The 27,891-nt window shown below is 43.8% G+C and overlaps 1 protein-coding gene across 1 annotated transcript; it reads left to right on the top strand.

The window, feature by feature from the left end:
• Positions 1 to 89: 89 nt before the first annotated feature.
• On the top strand, positions 90 to 27,891 carry TCP11L1 (t-complex 11 like 1; the record flags this gene model as incomplete). Its single annotated transcript, XM_079707948.1, has 9 exons — positions 90 to 249; positions 8,736 to 8,868; positions 10,061 to 10,181; positions 10,931 to 11,151; positions 14,947 to 15,083; positions 17,764 to 17,960; positions 21,713 to 21,894; positions 23,827 to 23,999; positions 27,521 to 27,891. 9 exons carry the CDS (start codon positions 90 to 92, stop codon positions 27,721 to 27,723), a joined length of 1,527 nt encoding a protein of 508 aa, XP_079564074.1. The 3' UTR covers positions 27,724 to 27,891.

Below are 27,891 nucleotides of genomic sequence, written 5' to 3'. Positions count from 1 at the left end.
CAGAGTCACACTGCTAGTTAGTGTCAGAGCAAGAACATTTTGGTTCATTTTCTTTTTCCCCCTAGGAGAGTGAATGAACTTAATTGAGAATGTCTGAAAACCTTGACAAGTCCAATATAAACGAAGAAGAAAAATCAAAATCAAATGATTCTGAGCAAGGCCTTGAAGATGCTGTGGAAGGTTCTGATGAAGCTTTACGGAAAATAAAGTCGGGCTCTCCTAGCACCCCAAGAGTGCAAAGACCTCACTGTAAGCACATTTGACTTTGGTTAGAAGCAATATCTTCATTGTTTTCAGATGATATTTTTATTATGTTTCCATGTACATGTGGCCTTGAACTAGGTTCTAATAATATAACATTGCCAATAATTAGCATTTTAGCATTAGCAACTGACAGCCTAGTCACTTTCGGGTTTTCAATTGCATGACAAATTACAATTTTAGGATAATGTCCAGAATATTCCTGTTTTCTTCCAGCCTCAGTGACATTCCAGTTTGTCTGAAATGCTCTGAGAAATAGGAAGGTGGAGTGCAAATTGCAGCTTTAATTAAAAGAGTGTTTGAAAAGCCCAAGGCAGGTCCCAGCCAGGACTGTGCTTGTGTACGTTGAAAAAAAAAAGTTTTTGACTGTGAGTGAGTTCACCACACCCTAACTTCACTGCCTGGGGGCTTAGTTCCCACAAGGCTGAGGAGATTCACTTTGCTAACTGTGTGTGGTGAAGTCATTTCAGATCCCTGGCAGGGAGCAGGTTTCGTAGATGAAAGGGTGGCAGTTTCCGCATGCATTCCCAGCAGTTGCTCCAACTCATGTCTTTTATTAAGAACACTCAAGGTTTTTGAAGTGAGTGCAAAAATGAAAGTTTTAAGAGGGGGTGTCATAGTCTAAGAATGTTAGTGTTGATGTTATCTCTTTAAAGTATAGATGATCAGTAATCCTTCATATTTGGAAGAAGTACAAACATTTTGGGGTTTAAGGTGTGTTTCTTTTAAAATGATAAAAGCCCCTCCCAGGTAATTTATTAGTCAACAGAGTATGCTTACAGCAAACATTGGTGGACCCCATTTTGTTGTGGTTTATTATCACATAGATTTTGATAAATATACTGCTAGGTCAAATTGTGTTCAGGGAAGGAAACATGCTATTAATAACAGCCTATCATGCATGTGTTAGGCCTTGTCTCCAAAATGTATAGTTAGAAACCATCTGTTTTCTCGTTTTTAAAATGAGGAAAATACACGTTATCTCTTAGGGTCGTTGAAAAGTTTAAATGAATTCATGTAAAGCCCTTAGAACAGTGCTTGGCACATAATCAACGCTCAGTAAACATTAGTTGTTAATACTACTGCTACTAACATGTCATCTGTTGCATTTATTTACTTATTATAAAAAAAGAATTTTTTTTTTTTGGCCACATCACGTGGCTTGTGGGATGTTAGTTCCCCGACCAGGGATTGAACCCACACCCTGGGCAGTGAAAGCGCAGAGTCCTAACCACTGGACCGCCAGGGAATTCCCCCATCTGTTGCATTTAAAGATACCGAGGACTGATAGCTGTAATGTGGCTGTCTATGGCCAATATGGTAGTTTTATCACTTGCAGTTTCTGATAAAGAAGTACCTTTGGTTTAGATCTTCAGTTGTTCTTTGATTAATGTCCTTGTCTTTGGCATCCTGTCAGTTTGATGGCATGATTCCAAATTAATGTCAGGCCAACACTAGACTATCTAAAATTGTATGTGGTTATGTCCTTAAGGCAACTTATCCTGGGACCCATGATCAAGAGTTGGGGAACCCAGGAACAGTCAAAAAAGTGTATCAACATGTGTGTGTATGTGCATTTTTCTAGGAAGAAGGTCATGGAAGCTTTCATTAAATTCTCATAGAGATGCATAGCAAAATGAGGTTTAAAATCAATGACCTAAAATACTGTTTCTGGCTTTCTTGCTCTTTCTCCTTGTAGTGATAGGTAGGTATAGGGCTGTGGACTCCAGTGGTAAAACTAAGACCCCATAGTCTGGGGACCAGGTCAGGAGACATCACTGCCTGCATAGAGCATAAATAAGAATTTATAAAATATGAAATTAGCTGTTTGCAGACATTTCTCCCAAACTGAATTTATAAGTAACTCTAAAATCACATCTGGGATTCTACAAATTAAAAGCAAAAAGATAGCCTTTAGCCTTGCAAATTATAATACAGAGTAATGTTTTTTTTTTTTTTTTTTTTTTTTTTTGCGGTACGCGGGCCTCTCACTGTTGTGGCCTCTCTCGTTGCGGAGCACAGGCTCCGGACGCGCAGGCTCAGCGGCCATGGCTCACGGGCCCAGCCGCTCCACGGCATGTCCGGATCTTCCCGGACCGGGGCACGAACCCGCGTCCCCTGCATCAGCAGGCGGACTCTGAAACACTGCGCCACCAGGGAAGCCCCAGAGTAATGTTTTAAGGGTAGAACTGCTATTGGTAACTGTGATACTGTGATTTATTATAGGAAATGTTTGGTTTTCATCCTGTTTCTGGCACAGAGCTACTAAACTATTGGAATTTCCTAAGTGATGAGAGCTAGAAAGATGTCATTTGTTATGCTGACTTGGAAAGCACCTAGGTAACCTAACCAAAGGATGGCAGCTTGTTTGCCAGGGGACTCAACCGTGTGATTAGAGGGTTGGAATTTTCAGTCCCACCCCCCCACCCCCACCTCTGGGGAGGAGGGTGGAGCTGGCGGTTGTATCAGTTGCCAATGGCCAATTATTTAATCAAGTTTGCCTATGTAATGAAGCCTGCATAAAAACCCAGAAGGATGGGGTTCAGGGAGCTTCTGGGTTGGTGAAGACATGGAGGTGCTGGGAGAGTGGCACACTGCTTCCCTATACCTTGCCCTATGCACCTCTTCCGTCTGGCTGTTTCTGAGTTACATCCTTTTATAATAAACTAGTAATCTAGTATGTAAAATATTTCTGTGACTTCCATGAGCTGCTCCAGCGAATTAATTAAATGCAAGGAGAGGTTGTTGGAACTTCCCATCCATAGCCAGTCTGTCAGAAGCAGAGGTGACTTGCTACTTACTAGCCATGTCATTTCGGGCAAGTTACTTAACCTCTCTATGCCTATTTCTTTATCTGAATGGGGACAATAGTAATTCACTATTAGTTCAAAACTAGTTCATGTTACTAGGATTGTTAGAGGATTAAATGAGATACTATTTGTAAAGCATTTTAGAACGGTGCCTGGTTCATAGGAAGCAAAATAATGTGTTTGTTTAAAACAAATAGACTTATTTTGATAACATTTAACATCAGTTTATGGTAAAAACTCTCAGCAAATAAAGAAGAGAACATCCACAAAATATAAAAGGACATTTACAGACTCTTACAGTTAACATCATACTCAATGGTGAAAGAATGAATGTTTCTCCCTGTAAGTTTGAGAACAAGACAAGGATATTTACTCTTACTACTTCTAATTAAAACTGAACTGGAGATCCCAGCCAGGCAATAAAAATAAATAAAAGGTATCCAGTTAGGGGAGAAAAAAAAAGTGACAATCTGGACTTGGGACTGTTGTCTGAAGTGGGGGGTGGGGGGCAGGGGGCGCAGTCTTGTAGGACTGAGCCCTTAACCTGTGGAATCTGATGCTGTCTCCAGGTAGATAGTGTCAGAATTGAGTTGAATTGTACGACACCCGTCTGGTGTCAGAGAATTGCTTAGTGGTGTGGGGAAAAAACCTTCACCCCACTTCCCCTGCATGTAATGGAATTTGGGTTCAGAACTTTTAGTAACTGATACAGAATGTAGAAGAAGGTCAACATCATCATTCCTCCAGTTCTGACCAGTCTGGGGTCTCAGCATGCAGTTACCATCCTCCACCTGTGTGGGGGCCTTAGTTCCTGCAGAACTCAAAGATATGTATCACATTGTTATTCATATCTTACTAAATTACTGAGATCTGTTCAAGGGCAAGCACTGTGGTCACGCTTACATCACAGAGTGGCTTAGGTCAAAAATGGCATCTTATGTCAAGAGAGTCATGCCTGGTTCTTTTTCTCTGGAGACCACCTACCCTATCTGCTTACAATACTTTGGGACTATGCAGACATCCTGTTTCTGCTTAAACTTCAACTCACTGATTTTAGCCTTTACCAGTGATCTTGCCTGCACCAATATTACCCTTTTATTCTAATGGTGATTTTTAAAAATTGAAGTATAGTTGATTTACAAGATTGTGTTAGTTTCAGGTGTATAGCAAAGTGATTCAGTTATGTGTATATATTTTCAGATTATTTTCCTTTATATGTTATTACAAGATATTGAATATAGTTCTCTGTGCTATACGGTAAATCCTTGTTCCTTATCTATTTTATGTATAGTAGTTTGTATCTGTTAATTCCATACTCCTAATTTATCCCTACCCCTCTCCCTTTCCCTTTTGGTAACCATAAGTTTGTTTTTCTGTGTCTCTGAGTCTGTTTCTGTTTTGTATACAGATTCATTTGTATCTTTTTTTTTTTTTTTTTTTTTTGCGGTACGCGGGCCTCTCACTGTTGTGGCCTCTCCCATTGCGGAGATGCGCAGGCTCAGTGGCCATGGCTCACAGGCCCAGCCGCTCCGCGGCATGTGGGATCTTCCCGGACCGGGGCACGAACCCGTGTCCCCTGCGTCGGCAGGCGGACTCTCAACCACTGTGCCACCAGGGAAGCCCCTGTATCTTTTTTTTTTTTTTTTTTTGGAGTTTTTTATACTTTTTTTAAAAAAATTAATTAATTTTTGGCTGCATTGGCTCTTTGTTGCTGTGCGTGGGCTTTCTCTAGTTGCGGCGAGTGGGGGCTACTCTTCGTTGCGGTGCCTGGGCTTCTCATTGTGGTGGCCTCTCGTTGCGGAGCACGGGATCTAGGTGCGCGGGCTTCAGTAGTTGTGACTTGCAGGCTCTAGAGAGCAGGCTTAGTAGCTGTGATGCACAGGCCCAGTTGCTCCACAGCATGTGGGATCTTCCCCGACCAGGGCTCAAACCCCTGTCCCCTGCATTGGCAGGCGATTCTTAACCACTGTGCCACCAGGGAAGTCCCTTTAATATACTTTAATTCTCTGCTCACAGTGCACCTTTTGCTCTAGCATTTAATCACCTAGCTGATCAGTAAAAGTTGCCATATTCAGATGAAAAACATCAATTGTTATTCCAGTTAATATTTCCCATTTAGCATTTTAGTTTATTAAATCAGGTCCTTATGAGATTCATTAGATAAACGGGTCACACCGAGTTCTTACCTTTCTAAAGTGTAAGACCAGACTGAATTATTGTGTCTCTATATTTAGTTAATCAATCAGTGTTGATTGAGTGCACACTGTGTAGCGGGAGTCCAGCAGTGAACCAGGCACACATGCTCTCCGTCCTCCTAGAGCTTGCAATCTAGTGAGGAAGATACTGTAACAAACCATTTCCACACAGTGTAATATGTTCAATGGATAAGCTTTACCCTTGCTTCACTATACTCAGTCTGCAGTAGCTCTTTGGGTGACATTTGCCATCTGCCCTCAATAAATGTCCATCCACTTGTGTGACTGGAAGCATCTCTTTAGAGTGTGTAGACTTTTCCGGTCCCACACCCCTTAGTGAAGAAAGGTGAGAGTAAGCCATTCTGAATTAGACCTTCATTTTATTTTGGAATCTGTTTGCCAGGCTCCCAAAGGGCATGTTTAACTTAATGAGGTTTTCAGTTTCTGTAACAGAGCGTCAGTGCACAAAATGCTGTAACAATTTAGCAACAGTTTTTTAAAATATTTATTTATTTATTTTTGGCTGCGTTGGGTCTTTGTTGCTGCTCACGGGCTTTCTCTAGTTGCAGAGAGCGGGGGCTACTCTTCATTACGGTGCACGGGCTTCTCGTTGCGGTGGCTTCTCTTGTTGCGGAGCATGGGCTCTAGGCACACAGGCTTCAGTAGTTGTGGCACGTGGGCTTCAGAGCGCAGGCTCAGTAGCTGTGGTGCACGGGCTTAGTTGCTCCATGGCATGTGGGATCTTCCTGGACCAGGGCTCAAACCCATGTCCCCTGCATTGGCAGGCGGATTCTTAACCACTGAGCCACCAGGGAAGTCCCTACTATACAGTCTTTTGTATCTGACTCTTTCACTAGGGATAATGCTTTTAGGATTCATCCATGGTTTTGCATGTGTCAGTAGTTCCTTTTTTATTGCTGAGTACTATTACATGGTATAATTATACTACAGTTGTGTATCCATTCTGCTGTTACTGACATTTGGATTAGTTCCAGGTTTTGAATGTTATGAAGACAGCTGCTATGAACATTTGAGTACAAGTCTTTACATGGCCATATGTTTTCAGTTTTATTGGGTAAAGACCTAGGAATGGGGTTGCTGGGTCATGTGGTAAGTGTATGTATGTTTTATTTGATGAGAAACTGAGAGACTGTTTTCCAAAGTGACTGCAGCATGCGGGATCTTTTTGTTTTTTAGTTGTGGCATGTGGACTTCTTAGTTGTGGCGTACATGCGAGATCTAGTTCCCCAACCAGGGATCGAACCCGGGCCCCCTGCATTGGGAACAGAGTCTTGAACCTGCTGGACCACCAGGGAAGTCCCTCATTTTCTTAATAGAGTCTTCCACAGAGCAAAAGTTTTGACTTTTGGTAAAGTTTAATTTATCAGTTTTTTTCTCTTACATTTTAAGCTTTTTGTATCCTATCTAAGAAATTTTGCCTAATCCAAGATCACAAAGATTTTTGTCTGTGTTTTCTCTTAGAAGTCTTATAGTTTTAGCTTTTATATTTAAGTCTGCAGTTCATTTTGAGTTAGTTTTTATTTATCATGTGAGGTAAGGGTTGAGGGTCATTCTATTACTTGTAGATTTCTAATTGTTCCAGCACTATTTGATAAAAAAGCTAATCTTGCCTTATTGACCACAAATATACATATGTATGTGTGTGCCTCAGTCTATTTTTGGATCCTCTTCTCTGTTCAATTCGTCTATATGTCTGTCCTCATGCCAGACACACACTGTCTTGATTATCAGCATTATAGGAAGTCTTGAAATCACCTAGTATAAGTCCTCCAACTTTATTCTTCTTTTTCAAAATAGTTTTGGCTTTTCTAGGTCCTGTGCATTTCCATACAAATTTTAGAATCAGGCTGGCAATTTCAGCAAAAACTTTGCTGGGATTTTGATTGGGATTGCATTTTATCAGTAGATCAATTTGGTAGAAATTGACATCTAAATAATACTGAGAATTGAAAAGATTTGTTGGGCCTTGATTTTAGATATTTATTGCATTTTACCAATATCCACAAAGCCAATATTCTTTATTATTTTTATTAATATTCTCTGGAAATGCTGAAAAAAATGTTGTGAGTTTTCTCAACTTCCCCTTATGTGAGTAAATAAAGATTTTTACCAGACAGAATATGACCAGCTCTTAAATTTGATTCCTTTTTCTGGTGAGCAAAAGAAAAAAGTAAAAGAAGAGGGAAAATAACTTTTCACTAACCTAGGAAGATCTTTATAAGTTTTAAACCCTGTGTAAACCAGTGGCATTTTTATCTCATTTTAAGCCCAGATCTTATCACCATTACAGAAAATTAATATAATCATCTTCTAGGCCAGTGCTTTTCAAAGTGTGGTTTCTGAAACCATCAGTATCAGCTGGAGTCTTATGAGAGATGCAGTTCTCCAGCCCCACCTAAACAGGCTAAATCAGAACCCTGAGAGGGGGCCCAGCAATCTGTCTTCATAAGCCTTCCCTGTGATTCTGATATAAGCTAAAGACCTGTAATCATGGACTTTTTAAAAAAGCAAACAAAATAACCCCGCTTTATTGAGATATAACTGATAAACCAAAAATGCAAGTATTTAATCACAGACTTTTTAATAGTAGGAATTACCCTTTGTTCCTTGGCTTAGAACACCTGGGGAGATTTGTGAGAACTTTTTTTATGGAAGATAAATCTCAAACTTTATCAAAAGAAAGCGAAGAACAGAGACCAGTTATGAGGCTATTGCCACAGTTGACACAGAAGTAAAATCTGCAGGACCTGGATAACAGAGCAGCGGAAAGGGAGAAGTCAGAGATGACTCTGAGGTTTTTGATGCAGTGGGCCTGCATTCTACAAATTCTTGTGTCACACACTCTAATTTGTTCATTTGTCAACTTCAGAATTCTTATATTGTCCTAGTATCCTGTACAGGGTAGTGGTTTTAGCACTGTTTAAACAGCACCTGGCTCAAGGCTATTTTAATTTGGGAGACTCGTTTAAGGCACAGTGTTAACGATGGAGCAAAATGTAAACTGCTGATGGGAACAAAAGAGAAGATCCTAAATCTGGTGTCTTTTTTCCATTTAGGGTAGACAGGAGGCATAGGGATTAGAAAATAAACTCTCAGCTTTCTGGGAAGGTGATAATCAGTAACTTTAAAAAGTGATAATCAGTAACTTTAAAAAGTTTTTCAAAGTCTTAGTTTACTGTAATCATTTTCCATTGACCAGTTTTGGCAAAAAAAAAAAAAAAAAGATGTTTTGAGTATTGTAAATGATCTGTGCTTTTAGGATTCTATAGGTTAAAAGAAAAAAAAGAATATGAAATAGGTAAAATTCTATTTGAAATTGCCAGAATATTTTCATAAGTAAAGGGATAACTGAAATTATTAGCTGGTACCAGAACCACTACCTTCTCCTTAATTTAATAGAAATCCTAATCTAGAGGAACAGACCTCTTACACTGGATTTTTGTTATAGCTAGTGCTCCTCGATTCGTGACAGTAGAAGAACTTCTAGAGACAGCAAAAGGAGTAACTAACATGACCATAGCCCATGAAATTGTCATAAATGGAGACTTTCGGATTAAACCAGTTGAATTACCAGAAGACAGGTAAGGTGGTTACTGAGTTATCTTGTTTGGTAGAACAAAGCCATTTCCCAGTTCTGGAAATGTCTTCTTCACTTGATGTCAATATATTCTAATATATTTTTCCTTTCCTATGTTGCTAAAATATATTCCTTATCCTGGGAATTACTAGAGTTTGATAGTAGATCTCAGGACCACTGATCCTTGACAATGTAATAAAAGGTCTGGAAACCTCCTGTGGAAGTCTTGCGTGTCAGCTTCTTCCCACTCCATAGGATTTAGCTGCCTCCTCTTGTGTGTTCATTGCACTGTCTCCTTCATTTCTTCTTAGTAACTATCACATTTTACTGTAGTTGTTGGTTTACTTGCATTCTTCACCAGATTGTAAACTCCTTAGAGACAAGGACTATGCTTTATTCTCTATCCCTACCTCGTGCCTGGCACATATCATATTGAATCTAAAATTCTGTTGACTGTAAGGCACACCTTTTAAAGATGGATTGTCACAAGAAGGAAAAAGCATTGCCCATGATAATTGTGAAAGTACCATGAAAAAAATCGGGATTCTGTTGACAAAGGAGGAGCGATGGCTGCTGGGTCAGCAAGCTATAGTGTCTCCCGCCTGAGGCTTCTGAATATGACTTTACAAACATTTCTTATATGTTCTGCAAGGATAGTACTTTTTCACGTTAATCATGAAGAATTAATTACTTGTTTTGCTCTCATGACATAAAGACTGGTTTTCCTGAAATGCTATATATAAGTTGTTATATCAGTAGTTTGGTACCTAATTAAACAGTTGTCCAATATGTCACATGGGAATAGGATAATTTTAGGAAAAAAACTTAAAGTTTAAAGTCTTAAACTACTTAATCGTAAATATCTTAGGAAGCTTCCTGTATCGGGGAACTTAAATTAACAGATCTGAACTTTCCAGTGTTCTTTTTATCATATGGCACTGTTATGGGCTGTTATTTGGACTAATGTCACCTGTCAAATTAGTTGAAAGTTATTCTTTCCAATGAGGTACTTATTGAAATAAATCACTAACTAAAAATAAGTATGTGATTGGTTTAGGTATATCTGGGAAATCTTTCCTTCATCCAAATAATTAAAAAAATTTTCTTACCCTAAACCTATAGAATTTGGGCTTTTGAAAGTAATTTGAGGCAATAATATTTTATTTGCTTTTGCTTTTTTTCCCATTTGCCTCCAGCTTGGAGAAGAAAGTAAAGGATATTGTACATAAAGCTTTTTGGGATTGCTTGAGTGTCCAGTTAAGTGAAGACCCCCCAACTTATGACCGGGCCATCAAGCTTGTTGGTGAGATCAAAGAGGTGAGGCGAAGAGCAAGTTGTGGTGCTTTCCTCGTATGTTAGGAGTATTTATTCAACCTCTCTGTGTTACTGTGCCAGAAGGCTTTAAAGAAATTGAAGGATCAGGATTCTAAATTGCTTGCTGAAATGTGGATTTAGGGTATTTTTGGCTTACTGGCCTTTATAAAAATTTTCAAAGAAGCTGTGATAACCTGAGGGCATTACTCTTCTAAATGAAAAGAAGGTTCATATTTTTGAAAACAGAATTACTTAAAGAAAACAAGTTATTTTATAAAATGTAGATAATTTATAAAAATTTTAATAGATATGAACACCTTCAATAAATAATGACCAAAAAAGCAATTCAGTCTTTGGGATAGAGAAGGCATTAAGTGAAAGGTAGAACTGTTTTTGCAATACCTTTAGCAACAGTTTTCCAAAGAAGTAATGTGTCTGTGGAAATTGCCTCTGTCGTTAGCTCACAGGCACACACTAGTTAATGTGGGTTTTTTTTTTTCACTTCTAACAGTTTTTTCTTCCTGCGTCCAGTTGATTGATACCTAGGCTTAAATGGAAGCTTAAATAGCTAGACTAAATGATTTGTAAACATGTTTTTCTGTCGATTTGTTGAATAAGAGGTTAAAATTTGTGCACCATTACAATAACAGTTGGTAAACCCTTATTGGAATAATTGTAAATTCCTTTACATATAATCAAAAATGGCTTCTGACTAGGAAGCTTTGATTAAACTTGGCTGTGCTCTCTTGTAGATGCTCTTATCTTTCTTGCTGCCTGGTCACACTAGACTGAGAAACCAGATAACAGAAGTCTTGGATCTGGATCTGATAAAGCAGGAGGCAGAGAATGGGGCCCTGGACATTTCCAAGCTGGCAGAATTCATTATTGGCATGATGGGGACACTGTGTGCACCTGTTCGAGATGAGGAAGTGAAGAAACTAAAGGACATTAAGGAAATAGTGCCCCTTTTCAGGTATGGGCACTGTGTTAATTAATCACCTTCAGGGCACCTAAAATACAGAGCCTATTTTCAGAGTTAGACTTCCTCAAGTGTAGGTATTCATACATTAAAAAAAAAAAATTAGGGCCTCCCTGGTGGCGCAGTGGTTGAGAGTCCGCCTGCCGATGCAGGGGATACGGGTTCGTGCCCCGGTCTGGGAGGATCCCATATGCCGCGGAGCGGCTGGGCCCGTGGGCCATGGCTGCTGGGCCTGCGCGTCCGGAGCCTGTGCTCCGCAGCGGGGGAGGCCACAGCAGTGAGAGGCCCGCATACCGCAAAAAAAAAAAAATTAAAAAGCAAATATTTTGCTGTGCTCACTTCGGCAGCACATATACTAAAGTTGTAACCATGCAGAGATTAGCGTGGCCCCTGTGCAAGGATAACTGGCAAGTTCGTGAAGCGTTCTGTATTTTTTAAAAATAATGATTATAATAAGAAAAGGAGGGAGGGATGGAATGAAGGGAGGGAAGAGAAAGGGAAGGCTGAAAGGAAGGAAGGAAGGGGAAAAAGACAGTGAACTTGAGACTCTGGGTGAGGTTATAGTCTGTATACTCTTTAACTGGTTGAAGGCCGGTCAAGGCCAAGACTGATAATTAGCATATGTTTTAAAAATGTTAAAATTCAAATCTGTTTTTTACTAAAATCAATATAAATCCAATGAAACAAAAAGGCATGAAATATTTTTTAAAAAGCAAACATTTTGTAAACTATAGAAAAGGAGAAAGAAGGAAAAAATTCACCCTTAATGTTACCACACAAAGGCACAATCACTATTGTCATGTTGATATATAAATTTTTTTGTTCTTTTGCCTCAGCATTTTATTTTGAAAAATTACAAACCTACAGAAAAGTTGCAAAAACAGTACAATCAACACTCATATAACCCTTACATAGATCCACCAGTTGTTAACATTTAGTCAGTTTGCTTTATCTTTTTATATGTACACTGAGTATGTGCACATTGAGTATGTACGTATGTATGTATATTTTTCCCCCTGAACCTTCTGATGGTTAATGTCAAATATTATGACATTTCACCCTTAACTATTTCAGCAACTACTTCCTAAGAATGTGGATATTCTCCCACATAATCAAAATACAACCAGGACATTCAAGAAATTTAACATTAATATAATCCTATTAACTAATGTTTAGTCCATGTTAACTTCCTTTAGTCTTTTGAATGTTTATTTTTAAATGTATACAATTGTGATCAAATTTATATAATTTATATGCTAATATTGGCAAAGGATTGACATGATGCTGCCTGAGAATTTGACTTTTGGTTAACTGCTTTACTGTTTTCCTGTAAACAGATGAAGGTGTTATGTATCAAAATACTACTAGGTAATATTGCTTATGGGGAAAATGACCTCTAACTGGTAAATTGCATCTAGACAGAAAGAAATGATAATGAACTATAAATACTCGATGGCACATCATACTTGATACTTCCTTGAGTAGGGAAACTTTTATAACTGGGCATGCCCCCCATAGAGACCCTAGAAGGCATGCCGTGGAGTTATTATGAGCTTTTAAGTCAGGGCGCTCCCACATTTCTGAGCTGTCTATGACTGATATTGTAACTCTTCTTGAAGAGGAGTCCTTGGTGCCACCCTGTTGGCAAGCTGTGTGAATAGATGGTGCCAAACCTGTGGCTTATTGTCGTCTTGTGAGTCTGACTGTTAAGCTGAACCAAAGAAGACCTCCCGGTGGGCACTGCAAGCCTGACTTTTTTTTGTTAACATTACACCCTAATTATTTCACTTATTTTTTCATTGAAAGTATCATTGAGATAATTATATATTCACATGGAGTTGTAAGAAATAATACAGTACACTTTATCCAACTTCTCCCAGTGGTGACATCGCAAAAGTATCAGAACCAGGGTGTTGACACTGATACAGTCCACTGATCTCATTTAGATTTCCTGTATACACATGTATATGTTTATGTATAGTAGCTTTTATACAATTTTATCACCTAAGTTCGAATATCCACCATCACACTCAAGATACTGAACAGTTACAACACCACAAGGATCTCTTTCATTGCCCTTTTATAACCAACTTACATTACGTTACGTTTTTAAACTCTCCATAAGCATTTTCAGTGGCTGCAAAATATTCATTCACATAGATATGATTAACTGTTTCTCTGTTAAGATGGACAATTAGATTATGTACAGTTATTTAGTATTTAACCCTGCAGTGAACATTTCTGCACAAAACTTTTTTCTTTATTTTAGGTTATTTCTTAAAGATAGGTTCTTAAAATGGGATTACTGTGTCAGAGGATGTGAACAGTTTTAAGACTCGTTGCATGTTACCAAGTTGCTTTCCAAAAGTTTTATAAGTAAAAAAAGTTTAATCTCTAGCCTTCTTGATATCATTACGCTGTCAATATTCATTACATAGAAAAATGCCCTTCACTGTCAGGTTCCCTCAGGGTTTAGAGAGAGCATGTTGAAAAGACTGCCTAAATATAGTTACTGATTTGCTCATTCATTCAACAAGCTCTTACTGAGCGCCTCTTATGTGCTAGGCACGGTGCTAGACATTAGAAATAATGTCGTCGGTAAGAGCTCACAATCAGCTAAGTTAAATGGGGAATTCCTTGGAAGAGAGTCCTCTGGGGAAATAGCTGGTAGCAAACTCAACCTAACTCAGATTGCTACTGGAAAGAGAAGGGACTGGGGAAACTGGTAACCTGGGAGTATACACCCTATCTGAAGGAGGCCACAGTGGCCACTTAGTGCCAGCCGATTGTAGTCGTGATGGAGTTTGGGCCCGGGTTGCCAGATCTTTTGAGTTTTCAAGAGAAGCTAGAAATCCTGGCTTTTAAAAACACTCTGAGCATAAAACATGATTGTGAGTTACTTCCAGTCAGTGGTCTGCCACTTGGCAGTCTCCAATGGTCTCTGGTTTCCTGTAGGTGGATTTAGGGGACTGTTGGGAATGCTCAAAGGAGAGGCAGAACACCTTCCAGAGAGTAGGCTGCCCCACGCATTTGGGATACGGACAGAGTGGCAGGGTGAGGGGCCCTGAGTTGTTCCTCAGACTGTGTATCCTTTCCCATACATGTCACCTTATGTGCGGGTGAGTTTATTCTGTCATACGATGTTCAGTCAGTCCCAAAGGGCATCAGGGGACTGGGAGGACATTTGATCCTGTTCTTACCTCTGTGTAGGACCACACCTAAACCTGCACCTTGGGTTCTTATCCACCTTCTGCAAGTAGGTCAATTAGCAGCTCCTGACCTCTGGTAAGAGCGCTGCTGGTATGTGACAGGCATGGTATGGAAGGCATCCTTGGCGTTGCGTCAGGTCTGCCCATTGGTTGCATTCAGAGTGTGAACTAGCAATTATGCCATGAGAGCTAGAGCATAAAACCTGCCGTGAACATATTAACCTGTGTGAGCACGGAGACCAGGTGGTGAACTCTCTGCTCTTCACCTCGGGTCTGGGGCCGTCCTTCCTCTGCGGCCAAGAGGGCTGACCCAGAGCCAAAGAATGAGCTCTGGGTCTGACAGACAGTGGGGGAAGTGACGTTTGCCTAGGGGCAAGGGTGGGGACAGGGAACAGCTTAAAAATTTGCAGTCCTTTCTTCTAAATTTGTTTTTTTAATCTGCGTTCTCATGGCTTCTCCAACTTTTCTTGCCACCCTTTCTGAGATGAAAAAACTGTCTCAAATCAGCTCACTTCATTTTTTTTTTACAGCAGTGTTTACTTTACAAGTGTCTAGTGATAAATCCTTTTATCTCTTTCAGGGCAATTTTTTCCGTGTTGGACCTAATGAAAGTGGACATGGCAAACTTTGCTGTCAGTAGCATTAGGCCACATCTCATGCAGCAGTCAGTTGAATATGAAAGGAAGCAGTTTCAAGAGTTTTTGGAGAAGCAGCCAAGTATGTTTAATGTTTTGTGGTGCCTGTTCGTTGTCTGTTTTTTCATTTTAGTGGCCGTAGCTTGCCGCATAATGATATTTTCAAAACAAAATGAGAATTTGGTATGAGAGTGAAACTGTGCACCTCAGATTGGGACTTGAACCCACATGCTGGGACTCAAACCCAGCCAAAACCCATGGCCTTCCAACTGAGATCACACACTTGGTTTCAGGACTTAATGAAGCTCAGGTTCGTGATATCTCATCGCAGAAAGAATTCAGTGAGAGACAAAGTGATAGGTAAGAAGTGGATTTATTTAGAGAGAAACACTCCACAGAGTATGGGCCATCCCAGAAGGTGAGAAAGGCACCAGGGTGTGGGGTTGTCAGTTTTTATAAGGGTGGGTAATTTATAGGCTAATGAGTGGGAGGAGTATTCCAGCTATTTCAGGAAGGGGTGGTGATTTCCAGGAATTGGGCCACCACCTACTTTTTGATTCTTATGGTGGGCCTGGGAACTGTCATGGCGCCTGTGGGTGTGTCATTTAGCTTGCTGATGTGTTACAGTGAGCCTATACTGAGGCTCCAGGTCTAGTGGAAGTTGACTTGTCCGCCATCTTGGACCCATTTGGTTCTAATAAGTTTATGTCACATCCTTGGGCTATGTCATTCTTTCAAGGGTTGTGCCCTGCCCCCTTCCCTCCTGTTTCAGGAGTAGTCTGATTTGAAGACAGAAAAGCACAAGATGTTAGGCCCTGAAAACTTAGTTGACAAGCAAGAGAACTATAAGTAGGAGAGGAGAACAGAAATTTAAAAAAACAAAGAAGTCCTAAATTAAATGGGTTTTTATGAAAACACCAGTTTGAGGTGAATTGTATACTTGGCCTTGGTTTTAAAAACATGACAAACTTCTTAGGACTATTTAGCTTACTTTTCTCCTCTCTATGAGGTACGTCAAGAAATTTCACTTTGCTTCTCTTCTATATGCATAAACCTCCTGGCTTCATACCCAGAAAAAGTCTCATTTTTATGAACCTCAGATGACTGCAGGAAACAGATAAATTAGAATCCAAACTATGTTTCATTTCTAGGGTGTTTTTTTGGTCTCTGCACTGGCAGCTGATGTTCTAAGTGAACTGCAGTCTTCAGTTCCAATTTATTACGAGTTCCGTTTAGCCTCTAATTTGCGGGTCACAAGATGAAAATGGCAGTCTCTGGATAGATTGTGTTGCCTGACCAGGTTCAGGTCAGCCGTTGCTCATCCAGCCCCAGGCAGAGAAGTTGGAACTGGTCCTGAGGGCCAGGAGGAGTCAAGAAAGGGCGGAGTTGAAGGAGCAGTACTAGAAGATTGGTTAGTGTTTACTGTGTACTAGGCTTGTGTCAAGGGTGTACCTGTGTTGCCATAGGTGACCTCACAGTAAGCCTATGAGGTTTTATTTTGGCTGTGCCAGGCGGCATGCAGGATCTTAGTTCCCTGACCAGGGATCGAACCTATGCCCCTTGCATTGGGAGCTCAGAGTCTTAACCACTGGACTGCCAGGGAAGTCCCCAGATTTTGAGAGATTTTTGATCAGAATTGATGACCACACAGCTCCCTTTCTCAACTGGTATTTTACTGCCCCTCAGGAGAAACCAGGGTTGCAGTTTACAGGCTGAAGAGCCTTTGTATGAGGGCCAGGTGCGGACAGCCGGGGCCCAGGCGCTGAGCCGGTCCGAGTCTAGTGCTTATCACTCACAGCATGAAAGCCGAGGTTTTCCAGAGCTGGTCGCCTACAGAATGCTGTCTGCAGAGGCGAAAGGGAGAGCGAAGCTCGGAACCAAGAGCTCGGCGTGATCAGCATGTGGGCAGAACCAGAGGAGTGTCCTGTTGCAGCAGCGAAGAGTGGACTCCAGCCATGCCCTCGGCTGCCCATTTTGTTTTAAGGTGGCCTCCACTGGCAAGGCTGCAACCTATTCCAGGTCCTGTCAGAGGGGTGTTTGCTCATACAATGTGGACAAAAACCTCATCTTCTCTCTCTTGTGTCCCTCAGAGTCCCTGGTGCATTATTCAGCTTAGAAAAGTAGGGGAAGCGTGCTGGCGGATGAAAGACAACTGAGGTTCCCCCCCCGAACCCCGCAGTGCTCCAGACACTGCACAGTATGCGTCAAATACGTGACAGAACTCACCCCCCCACCCCACCCCCGCAAGGCTGAAAGTAAACCAGATTGATACAAGACTAAGATCTAGACAAGGACAAGCCTCATCTTCGCTGTGGAGGACACTTTACACTGGGAAACTCTAGTCAGTGTCTCACCCCATCTGTCTCTGGGCAAGAATTTTTGCATCTCACTGAGCTGGAGCTATCAGAGCTTCCAGCCACGTATCATGCAGGAGTGGCCAGGGTGGGAGAGAAGAGAGCGGAGGTGTGTTGAACATCCGAGGTGGCATTTATATCCATTGTCGTGGTTAGTCCTCACAGCAGCCTGTGAGGTGGTGGTGGACGTTTCTTTGTATTAAGAATCTGGATAGTCAAACAGACTATGACGTATCTAAGAACACTCAGCTGCTAACTGGCAATCTTGTGATGTGAACCGAGGTCTATTTGATTCCAAAGTCCGTACTTTATACTTTACCACAGTTCCAGGATGATCTTCCCTAAAGTAATTCTGGGAAGCATCCGTCCAGAGCGTTCCAGTAATGTTCGAAGCCTTGCTTTTCACAGATTCCCTGGACTTTGTCACCCAATGGCTGGAAGAAGCCGCAGATGACCTTATGAATCAGAAGTATAGGAATGCCCTGCCGGCTGTGGGAGAGGCCTCTGGCTCTGGGGACGGTCCCGGGCCAGATCCTGTTGCTGTCCAGAATTATGCGTACCTGAAGCTTCTGAAATGGGACCACCTCCACAGACCTTTCCCCGAAGTAGGTGCTCCAGAGCCGTCGGACTGCTCATTTCTTTTTTGTGCTGCTGAACTTAAAAAAAAATAATAGTTACAATTCACATACCAGAAAAATCTCCCTTATAAGTTGTATAATTCACTGGTTTTTAGTACATTCACAGAGTTACACTTCCATTACCACTGTTTAATATCAGAACATTTCCGTCACCCAGAAAGAAGTCCTGTACCCATTAGCAGTCACAACCCTCCCCACACCCCCTGGCAACCATTAATCTTTATGTCCCTATGGATTTGGCCTATTCTGGACTTTTCGTTTATACGGAATCATGCAATATTGGCCATTTGTGTCTGGCTTCTTAGCATAAAGTCCATCCATGTTGTAGCATAAATCAGTACTTCATTCTTTTTAATTTTTTTATTGTGTTAAAATATACACAACATAAAATGTACCATTTCTAAGTGTACAGTTTAGTGGCACTAAGTGCGTTCACATGACTTTGCAGCCATCACAGCCACCGATTCATGGAACCAATTGGAACCCAGTACCCTTTACACACTACCTCCTCATTCTTCCCTCCCCCGGTTCCTCTGTGTTTCTGCATCTGACTACTTTAGCTACCTCATATGAGTGAAATCACACAGTATTTGTCCTTTTGTGACTTGCTTATTTCACTTAGTATAATATCTTCGTGGTTCATCCACGATGTTGTTCGTGGCAGCATTTCTTTTCAAGGCTGAATAATATTCCATTGTATGGCTATACCCCGTTTTACTTTGTTCATTGATGGACAGCTGAATGGGCTACTTTGGGGCTGTTGTGAATTGTGCTGCTCTGAATATTTGTGTACAGGTTTTTGTGTGGCCATGTGTTCTCAGTTCTCTTGGGTATGTACCTAGGATTAGAATTGCTGGCTCATGTGGTGACTCAAGTTTAACATCCTGAGGAACTGCCAGACTAGTTTCCAAAGCGCCTGCCTCATTTTACAGTCCCACCAGCAGTGTATGGGGCTTCTAGTGTGTGCTGCTGAGCTTCTGTCCTGGTTTTACTCATCTTGATGAAAACCCTAACAGTGATGGTGCTTTTCAGTTTTATCTGAAGAAACTTCTTCCCCTTCCATGCAGAGCAATATATATATTTTTTAATTTATTTTATTTATTTATTTTTGGCTGCATTGTGTCTTTGTTGCTGCGTGCAGTCTTTCTCTAGCTGTGGCTCGCGGGCTCTAGGCACACGGGCTTCAGTAGTTGTGGCGCGTGGGCTTCGTTGCTTCGCGGCATGTGGGATCTTCCCGGACCAGGGCTTGAACCCATGTCCCCTGCATTGGCAGGCGGATTCCTAACCACTTCGCCACCAGAGAAGCCCAGAGCAATATTTTTTTTCTTTGTATGTTTTTCGCAGTAAGTGCTTCTAACTGCAGGAGTCCTTTAAGGAGATGACTAATGGGGGATTCCCCCAGCAAATAGCTGGTTTGGCGTCTAGACTCCCCCTCTTTTTTGAGGGCACTCAGGCTTCTTATCTCTAGCCTCAGATCCTGCTACTTCTCTAAGTTTCTTTCTCAGTTCCTTATTTTTCTTTTTAAGATGTTGTGAGCCTAAGGTTTCACCTCTTTCCTCTGAGTTCCCTGTTTTGTGCCAGAGCAGGCTCTCAAGGGGGTATTGAAGTGGGGGTGGGGAGCTTCCTTCCTGCAGAGTGACATGCTCTCTCCTCTCTCCTGCAGACATTTCTCTCAAAAAATAGCCATGGGGGGCTTCCCTAGTGGCGCAGTGGTTGAGAGCCCGCCTGCCGATGCAGGGGACACGGGTTCATGCCCCGGTCTGGGAAGATCCCACATGCTGCGGAGCGGCTGGGCCCGTGAGCCATGGCCGCTGAGCCTGCGCGTCTGGAGCCTGTGCTCAGCAATGGGAGAGGCCACAATAGTGAGAGGCCCGCGTACCAAAAATAAAAAAATAAAAAATTAGCCGTGGGGAAAATGGTGTTTTCACCGTGGACAGATGTCTACTCTCAGAATTGATCCTTGGAAATCCTTTGCATCCTAAACCCAAGTACGGTATACTGCTAGGAGGCCGCAAAGCAAGGATGCTGCCCTGTAATAAAGTGAAGTCAAAAAAGAGACTGGTAAAGCCTCTCTGTTTAACAGTGGAGGAGTCTCAGCCTTCAAAGATGGTTTTTACTTCTTAGGGAGGATTCTGGGCTAAGACTCCACATTGTTAACGTCTCGATTTGGTGTGTCAGTTTCTTACAGCAAGACTGGTCCTTCAAGTTTATTTGATTCATCTGTAAAAACTCAGATCAGAAGTCATTTCTCCTCAGCCTTTCTACTTCCCTTTACCTCCTCACCCCACACAGAGGACTTTGGCCTGGCAGGGCCCAGGCCTGTCAATAACACGGGGACGCTGTCATGGAAATTCACTCACTGACTACTTTCCGGGCATTATCTGTCGTTCCTACTTTTTCTACTTATCGTTCATTTTTCTCTTTCTTTATTCACTCCCCAGTTCTTGAGAGCCTCCTTTATGCTGGATACTGAGGGGGATACCGAGGTGAATAAGTGTATTTCTCCCCTCCTTCCCTCCTGTGCCCTGGATGGGGTGGCTGGTTGTCTGGTTTGCCCAGGACTGGGAATGGGCGTGGAGAGGGGAAGTGTTCACAGGACCTGGGAGTTTCAGTTTTTAAACCAGGCCACTCCCGGAAAAACTGGGATGAGTTGGCCCCTGTGTACCGCATTACTCTTTCCCGTCTAACGACGTAATTCCTATTTATTGAGTGCTGGCTCTGCCGGCCACTTTATTATTATCTTTCTTTTTAAAATACATTTATTTATTTATTTCTGGCTGCCTTGGGTCTTTGTTGCTGCTTGCAGGCTTTCTCTAATTGCGGCGAGCAGGGGCTACTCTTCGTTGTGGTGCGCGGGCTTCTCACTGCGGTGGCTTCTCTTGTTGCGGAGCACGGGCTCTAGGCACGCGGGCTTCAGTAGATGCCGCGCGTGGGCTCAGTAGTTGTGGCTCGTGGGCTCTACAGCACAGGCTCAGTAGTTGTGGCTCATGGGCTTAGTTGCTCCACGGCCTGTGGGATCTTCCTGGACCAGGGATCGAACCCGTGTCCCCGGCATTGGCAGGCAGATCCTCAACCACTGCGCCACCAGGGAAGTCCCAGCCACTTTATATACATGGTCTTTTTTCATCTTTCTTTCTTTCTTTCTTTTTAATTTTTATTGGAATATAATTGATTTACAGTGTTGTGTTACTTTCTGCTGTAAAGCAAAGTGAATCAGTTATACATATACATATATCCACTCTGTTTTAGATTCTTTTCCCATATAGGTCATTACAGAGTATTGAGTAGCGTTCCCTGTGCTATACAGTAGGTCCTTAATAGTTATCTATTTTATACATAGTAGAGTGTATATTGTCAATCCCAGTCTCCCAACTTATCCCTCTCCCCTTTTTTCATCTTTAAAACAGCGCTGTGAAGGAGGAATCCCCATTTTGCCTAGGGCTCAGAGAGTTGAAGAAACCTGCGTGAGGTTGTGCTGCTATTAAATGATGAAGTGGATTTACACCCCGTCTGGCTCATGTTGTACTGCAGCCTTCCTAAGGGAGAGGGGCGCTGCGGTGGAAGAATTCACACCTGACTCCCTTATGGCCGGCTCTGAAGGGACTAGAAAGTCCTCAGGGGAACTTCAGAGGCCTCCGTATGGGCTGCGGCCCCACTGCCCTCTGCTGGTGACAGCCCAAACCTGCAGCTCAGGATGATTTCTGTTTTATTCATTGCAGACAGTTGTGATGGACCAATCTCGCTTCCAAGAGTTCCAGCTCCAGCTGGAGCAACTGACTGTCCTGGGGGCTGTGTTGCTGGTCACGTTCAGCATGGCAGCCCCAGGAATTTCCAGCCGGGCCGACTTCGCTGAGAAACTCAAGATGATTGTGAAGATTCTGCTCACAGATATGCATCTGCCGTAAGTGACAGAGAGCTGTGGTGACCAGGGCCTTCAACAGATGGTGGGAGGCAGCGGGTGGCAGGGAGCAGACTGGAGCGGAGGTCTGCGGTGTAAGGCAGAATTGGGGCCACTTGCCGGAGACTGAGGAAACCTGGCACTCCAGCGTTCTTCGCCCCCGCAGGATTTACTCAGGGTCACACGGTCAAAGTTAGAGTCCACTCCAGGGCTGATTAGCAAGGCTCTAGGACGGTGGCTTTCAATTGTTTGTGACCAGGACGCACAGTAAGAAATTCATCTTCCGTGGTGACAGTGCATACTTGGACACACATGTCACTGCAATAAAAACTTCACCAAGTGAAACTTACTCATCTGTGCTTAATACTTCCTGATATTTCTATTCTATTCTTGTCCCATTAAAAAGAAAAAAAATACTGGTTGTTACCCAATAAATTGCTTTCATAATCAACTAATAGTTTGGTCAACACAGTCCTAGGGAAAGGTCAAATAAGAAACAAGCTGCATTCCTCCAGAGTGTGTGAATGTGACTAAAGTTTTCTGCCCTTTGCACACTCCTCATAGACATTTTGTGCTGAGCGTAAATGGATTATTTATCAACCAGCACCAATCTACACTTGTGTGAGGGCAACTGCTTCTGCAGTGAAATCAGATTAGGTGATTTATGTGGTTTCCAGCATATAGAATATTTTTGAATGTTTCTAAGTAAACCTGTATCTGACAAGGTCCACCTCAGAGGATTCTCCAAGTGGGATGTCCCCAGACCTTCTCCTCCTCCTTACAAAGTGGAGGAATTGGCTGCTGAGTTTGCACACAGCTTGCATGTGTGCAGTGTGATGAGGGGCGTGTCCACCAGTTGTGACCTGGGGCTCAACAGTCTTGACTCAGGCCTGCAGGGTGTTTGCTGAGGCGAGGCCTGGCCCGAGGCCCTTGCACAGGTGTGGCCCTGGGCTGTCACCTAGGTCCCCCTCCAGTAAAACTGCTCTGTCAAAGCTACTGAGGAGGAGGGCCTGTCCGGTGTTTCCTTGGGAGGCCGGCCCTGCCTTGTCCACCCTGGCCCCAGCAGCAAGTCCTGGGGCTCTCACATTTGCTCCCACTCATTCTACTGTACACAGCCTCTAGATCCAGGACAAAGGCAATTGCCTTCTCAGACAACACCCTCCAGCACAAGGGCTCTCCACAGAGACTCCAGGGGAGCCCAGGAGCCCCAGGAAATAGAGGTGTGAATTTTAACTTTTAGATTTTAATTTTATTTGTTCTTTGAAAGTCATTAATACACTGTGTTTCAAAAGCCTAAAGGGGGCTTCCCTGGTGGTGCAGTGGTTGAGAGTCTGCCTGCCGATGCAGGGGACACGGGTTCGTGCCCCAGTCCGGGAAGATCCCACATGCCGCGGAGCGGCTGGGCCCGTGAGCCATGGCCGCTGAGCCTGCGCGTCCGGAGCCTGTGCTCTGCAACGGGAGAGGCCACAACAGTGAGAGGCCCGCGTACCGCGGAAAAAAAAAAAAAAAAAAGCCTAAAGGGACAAAGTGGTATCCAATGAAAAGTTTCTCTCCCCCTCCGTCCCGCGGCTGCCACATTTCTGGTTTCTGGTGTGTTGCTCCAGAGGTGTGTGTCCAAGGTAGTCCTAAGTCAGTTCCAGGGTTATTTCACCACACAGGTGCTAGCAAGAAGTTAGCTTTTAGATTGTCGGACCAGGCATAACCTGAGCCCTCCCCGTGCCACTGTTCTTTCTGGCAGAGAGACAAAGTCCCCTGAGTTGGATGGACGCAGTCTGAGGGGCTCAGGGCAGGGAAGAGGCACAGTTTTCCCTTTGAACCCATCAATCTGTGAATTGGTCGCTGTGACTCTCCCCAGGCGGGGGCTTGGCGGGGGGCATGTGCACTTTGTTGATGGGCCCTTTCTTCACTGGCTTCTCCTTCCCTTCTCTGCTCAAGCTCCTTCCATCTGGAGGATGCCCTGACTACCGTTGGGGAGAAAGTCTGCCTGGAGGTGAGCAGCTGCCTTTCCCTGTGCGGGTTCAGCCCCCTCACCACGGACAAGGAGACCGTGCTCAAGGGCCAGATCCAGGCTGTGGCCAATCCTGACAACCCCATCCGCAGGATCGTGGGTACGTTTGGGTGAGGGCGGGACCAGGGATATGCCTGCAATGGGCTGGCAGACAGGTCCCTCTGTGGACATCTAGAAGGGTTTGATGGATTACGAGTGCCAATGAGTGATTATTCACCGTAGTGCAGTTAGGGTGACCCGAAGCTTTGGCCAAGTGACTAGGCAGCCATCACTGTCCTGAGGGCTCTGGCTTTGGAATCACCAGTCTTTGTTCAGAACCCTGCTCCATGCAGCACTGTGAGGTGGTGGGAAACAATATATTGGTGTCTGCCCCTGGCCCCTGGCCCAGAGCTCCTGAAGCTCTGGTAGTTTCCTCAGTGATAAGAGCTCTAGGAGCATCTTTTGTTCTAGTGTTTGGTCTCTGAACCTTGGCTCCTGACCCGGAGCTCCTACCTCCTTTGGAATTTCCTGGGTGCTGGGAGTGTCTTGCGTTCTGAGTAGGTGACTCTTGATGGGCTCCTGGGTGGGGGCTGGTCACCCGAAAGACCAAGCCATGATTAGAAGCTTAGAACTTTCAGCCCCGCCCTCCATCCTCCAGAGAGAGGAGAGGGCCTAGAAATGCCTACGTGATGAAACCTTCACAGAAGTCCCAAAAGTACAAGGTTTGGAGAGCTTCTGGGTTGCTGAACACATCCGTGCAGTGGACGGGTGGTGCACCCCAGCTCCGCGGGAACAAAAGCTCTTGCTCTCTGGACTCTCCCCGACTTCACCCTATGTATGGCTTCTTCCGACTCTTCATTTGTACCCTTTATCAGATCCTTTATTATATAATAAACTGGTAAACCTAAGTAAGTGTTTCCCTGAGTTCTGTGAGCTATTCTAGCAAATCATCAAAATCCAAGGGAGGGACTTTCCTGGTGGCGCAGTGGTTGAGAGTCCACCTGCCGATGCAGGGGACACGGGTTCGTGCCCCGGTCCGGGAAGATCCCACGTGCCGCGGAGCGGCTGGGCCCGTGAGCCATGGCCGCTGAGCCTGCGCGTCCGGAGCCTGTGCTCCGCAACGGGAGAGGCCACAACAGTGAGAGGCCCGCGTACCACAAAAAAAAAAAAAAAAAAAAGCCAAGGGAGAGGACGTCATGGCAACCTCCGATTTGTAGTCAAGTCAGAAGTTGTGGATGGCCTGCGGGCCTCCTCCTCGTGATCGGCTTCTGAAGTCGGGGGCAGTCTTGTGGACCTGAGCCCTTAACCTGTGGGATCTGAGGCTATCTCCACGTAGTGTCAGAACTGAGTAAAACTGTAGGATGCCCAGCTGGGGTCACAGAGAATTGCTTGGCGTGGGGACGCTTCTCCCCCGGATCTGGAGTCAGAAGCGTTTTTTTTTGTTTGTTTGTTTTTGTTTTTTTTTTTTGCGGTACGCGGGCCTCTCACTGTTGTGGCCTCTCCCGTTGCGGAGCACAGGCTCCGGACGCGCAGGCTCAGCGGCCATGGCTCACGGGCCCAGCCGCTCCGCGGCATGTGGGATCTTCCCAGACCGGGGCACGAACCCGCGTCCACTGCATCGGCAGGCGGACTCTCAACCACTGCGCCACCAGGGAAGCCCCAGAAGCGTTTTGAATGTGGTAATGGCGCGAGGGTAAGGGAGAAGTATAGCTGTAGTACAAGGCTAGGATGGGTTTTCTTTACAAGCACTTACTGTGTAGCCTGAGCAAGTGACGTGATACTTGAGTTTCATCATCTCTATAAAGGGGGTAATACCAACACCTGCAGGGTTGCTGAGAGGACTGCAGGTGATAAGATATGTAAGGTGCTTACTGCAGAACCTGGCAGCACATAGGGAGGACTCACTAATGAGTCGCAGTTATTAAAAATATTACTCTGGACTTCCCTGGCGGTCCAGTGGTTAAGACTCTGCACTTCCAGTGCAGGGGGCATATATATATATATATTACTCTGCTATATGAGCTGTGACTTTCCATCATCACTGGTTGATTCTGTTCACTACATCTAATATTTAATTTTTACATCTAATACATTTAATATTTAATTTTGAAAATTATTGTCATTTACTTAATTGTAAAGTCCTTCCTTAACTTCTTTACGAACTCAGATAGATGTTCATCTTATAAATAATGAAAAGTTAGCAGGCTTCAGGCAAAAGCAGAATGATCTGTGGTTATCAGATTCTAGGTTGGAGTGGAGGCTGAACCAGTGACATGGGTTTGCTTCTAATACCATGACTTTTAAAAATTTCATCCCAGGCCTGCATTAGTCACAGTTTCATCTGGAGGTCCCTCAGGAGGAGCTTCCTGATGCTGCAGGGCCCTCGGACTGTCGAGATCATTGTTGTCAACTGGGGTGGGGATGCGGGGAAGTGCTGTGAGGAGACCACTGGCTACTAAGCTGCTCCCTTAGTCCTGTCATCTAGGTGGTTTAGTCACAGCCAGTTGAGTGTGTTACTGGACTCCAAAGGATGTAAGTCAGTTGCACCTGAGAAGGTTCCCTAGGGCATGAGGTGGGTGTGAAGTTTGAAAACGCTTATTTAATATAAATGCCGCTATTGCTTTTGTAATAAAATCTGCAAGGTGTGGCTTGCACACACACTTTTTTGGCAGCTGAGGACACACAGGAAAGTGCAAAAATATCATACCAGGGGGTGGGCTAAAGAAGCATCAAACTAAATGATTCCTCAGAGTAGGACAAGTTGCCCACAACTCCATGGCCTTCATTGCAAGCTTTGGAGAAGGAGGCTTAGGCTTCTTTCACGTGGGCTTATGGGGAAATCCAGATCACAAGCCAATAGGCTGGAGTCTTTTTTTTTTTTTAAATAAATTTATTTATTTATTTATTTTTGGCTGTGTTGGGTCTTCGTTGTTGCGCACGGGCTTTCTCTAGTTGCGGCGAGCGGGGGCTACTCTTGGTTGTGGTGCGTGGGCTTCTCCTTGTGGTGGCTTCTCTTGTTGGGGAGCACGGGCTCTAGGTGCGTGGGCTTCAGTAGTTGTGGCTTGCAGGTTTAGTTGCTCTGCGGCATGTGGGATCTTCCCGGACCAGGGCTTGAACCTGTGTCCCCTGCATTGGCAGGCGGATTCTTAACCACTGTGCCACCAGGGAAGTCCCTTTCTCTTCTCTTTTGAACTTGCATTTCCTGCTTTATTTTTCCTCCCACTTTTTATATGATCTTAAACAACGGCTCATGTTGGTCTCAGTGTGCCTTGCTCTTCTGAGAGCAGAACCTGGCAGCACCCTAATCTCCCATTAATCGTTCATACATTTATCCTTGCTTTCCAAGTGTATTTTGGGCTTTGCCTGGTGGCCAGGCTTCATGGCAGGCACTGTGCTGGGTGCTGAGGAGAGAATGATGAACAAGATGAGCGTGGTCCCACCCCGTGGAGCGGACCAGCTTTGGGGTTTTGCGGGGGAGTACAGTACAAATGGGATGAATGTTCAGAAGTGGGAGGTGCCTCAGGATGGTCAGGGAAGACTTTCCCGAAAAGGTGATGTTTAAGCTGAAAACTGAAGCATAAATAGGAGCTTGTAAAGTCACCCTGACCAAGAAGAAAACAACTGCTTTCTTTTCTATCGCAGATTCCCGAATCCTGACCTTCTTAGAAACCTACCTTGTCTCCAGTCATCAGAAGCCATTGCCCACAGCCCCAGGGGGATTAGGTCCAGTTCAAACAGAGCTGGAGGAAGTTGCCATTAAGTTCGTGCGCCTGGTCAACTATAACAAGATGGTCTTCAGTCCCTACTATGATGCGATCCTCAGTAAGATCCTTGTCAGACCCTAACTAACGCCTGTGCTCCCTGCAGCAGCAGTGTTACCCACTTGACCTGTTCTCAGCTGTAGTGTTGCTTTGGAAAATGGCTGCTTAGTACATTTCTATTTAACAGCACTGATGCCCAAAGGAAGAATATTGTGTATCACTGTTGAAAGGACTTGTTGAAAAATGTACTGA

Source organism: Hyperoodon ampullatus (assembly GCF_949752795.1).
Source record: "Hyperoodon ampullatus genome assembly, chromosome: 7".
NCBI lineage: Eukaryota > Metazoa > Chordata > Mammalia > Artiodactyla > Ziphiidae > Hyperoodon > Hyperoodon ampullatus.
Note: the sequence above shows the minus strand (reverse complement) of the source record. Positions and strands in the feature narration are given on the sequence as shown.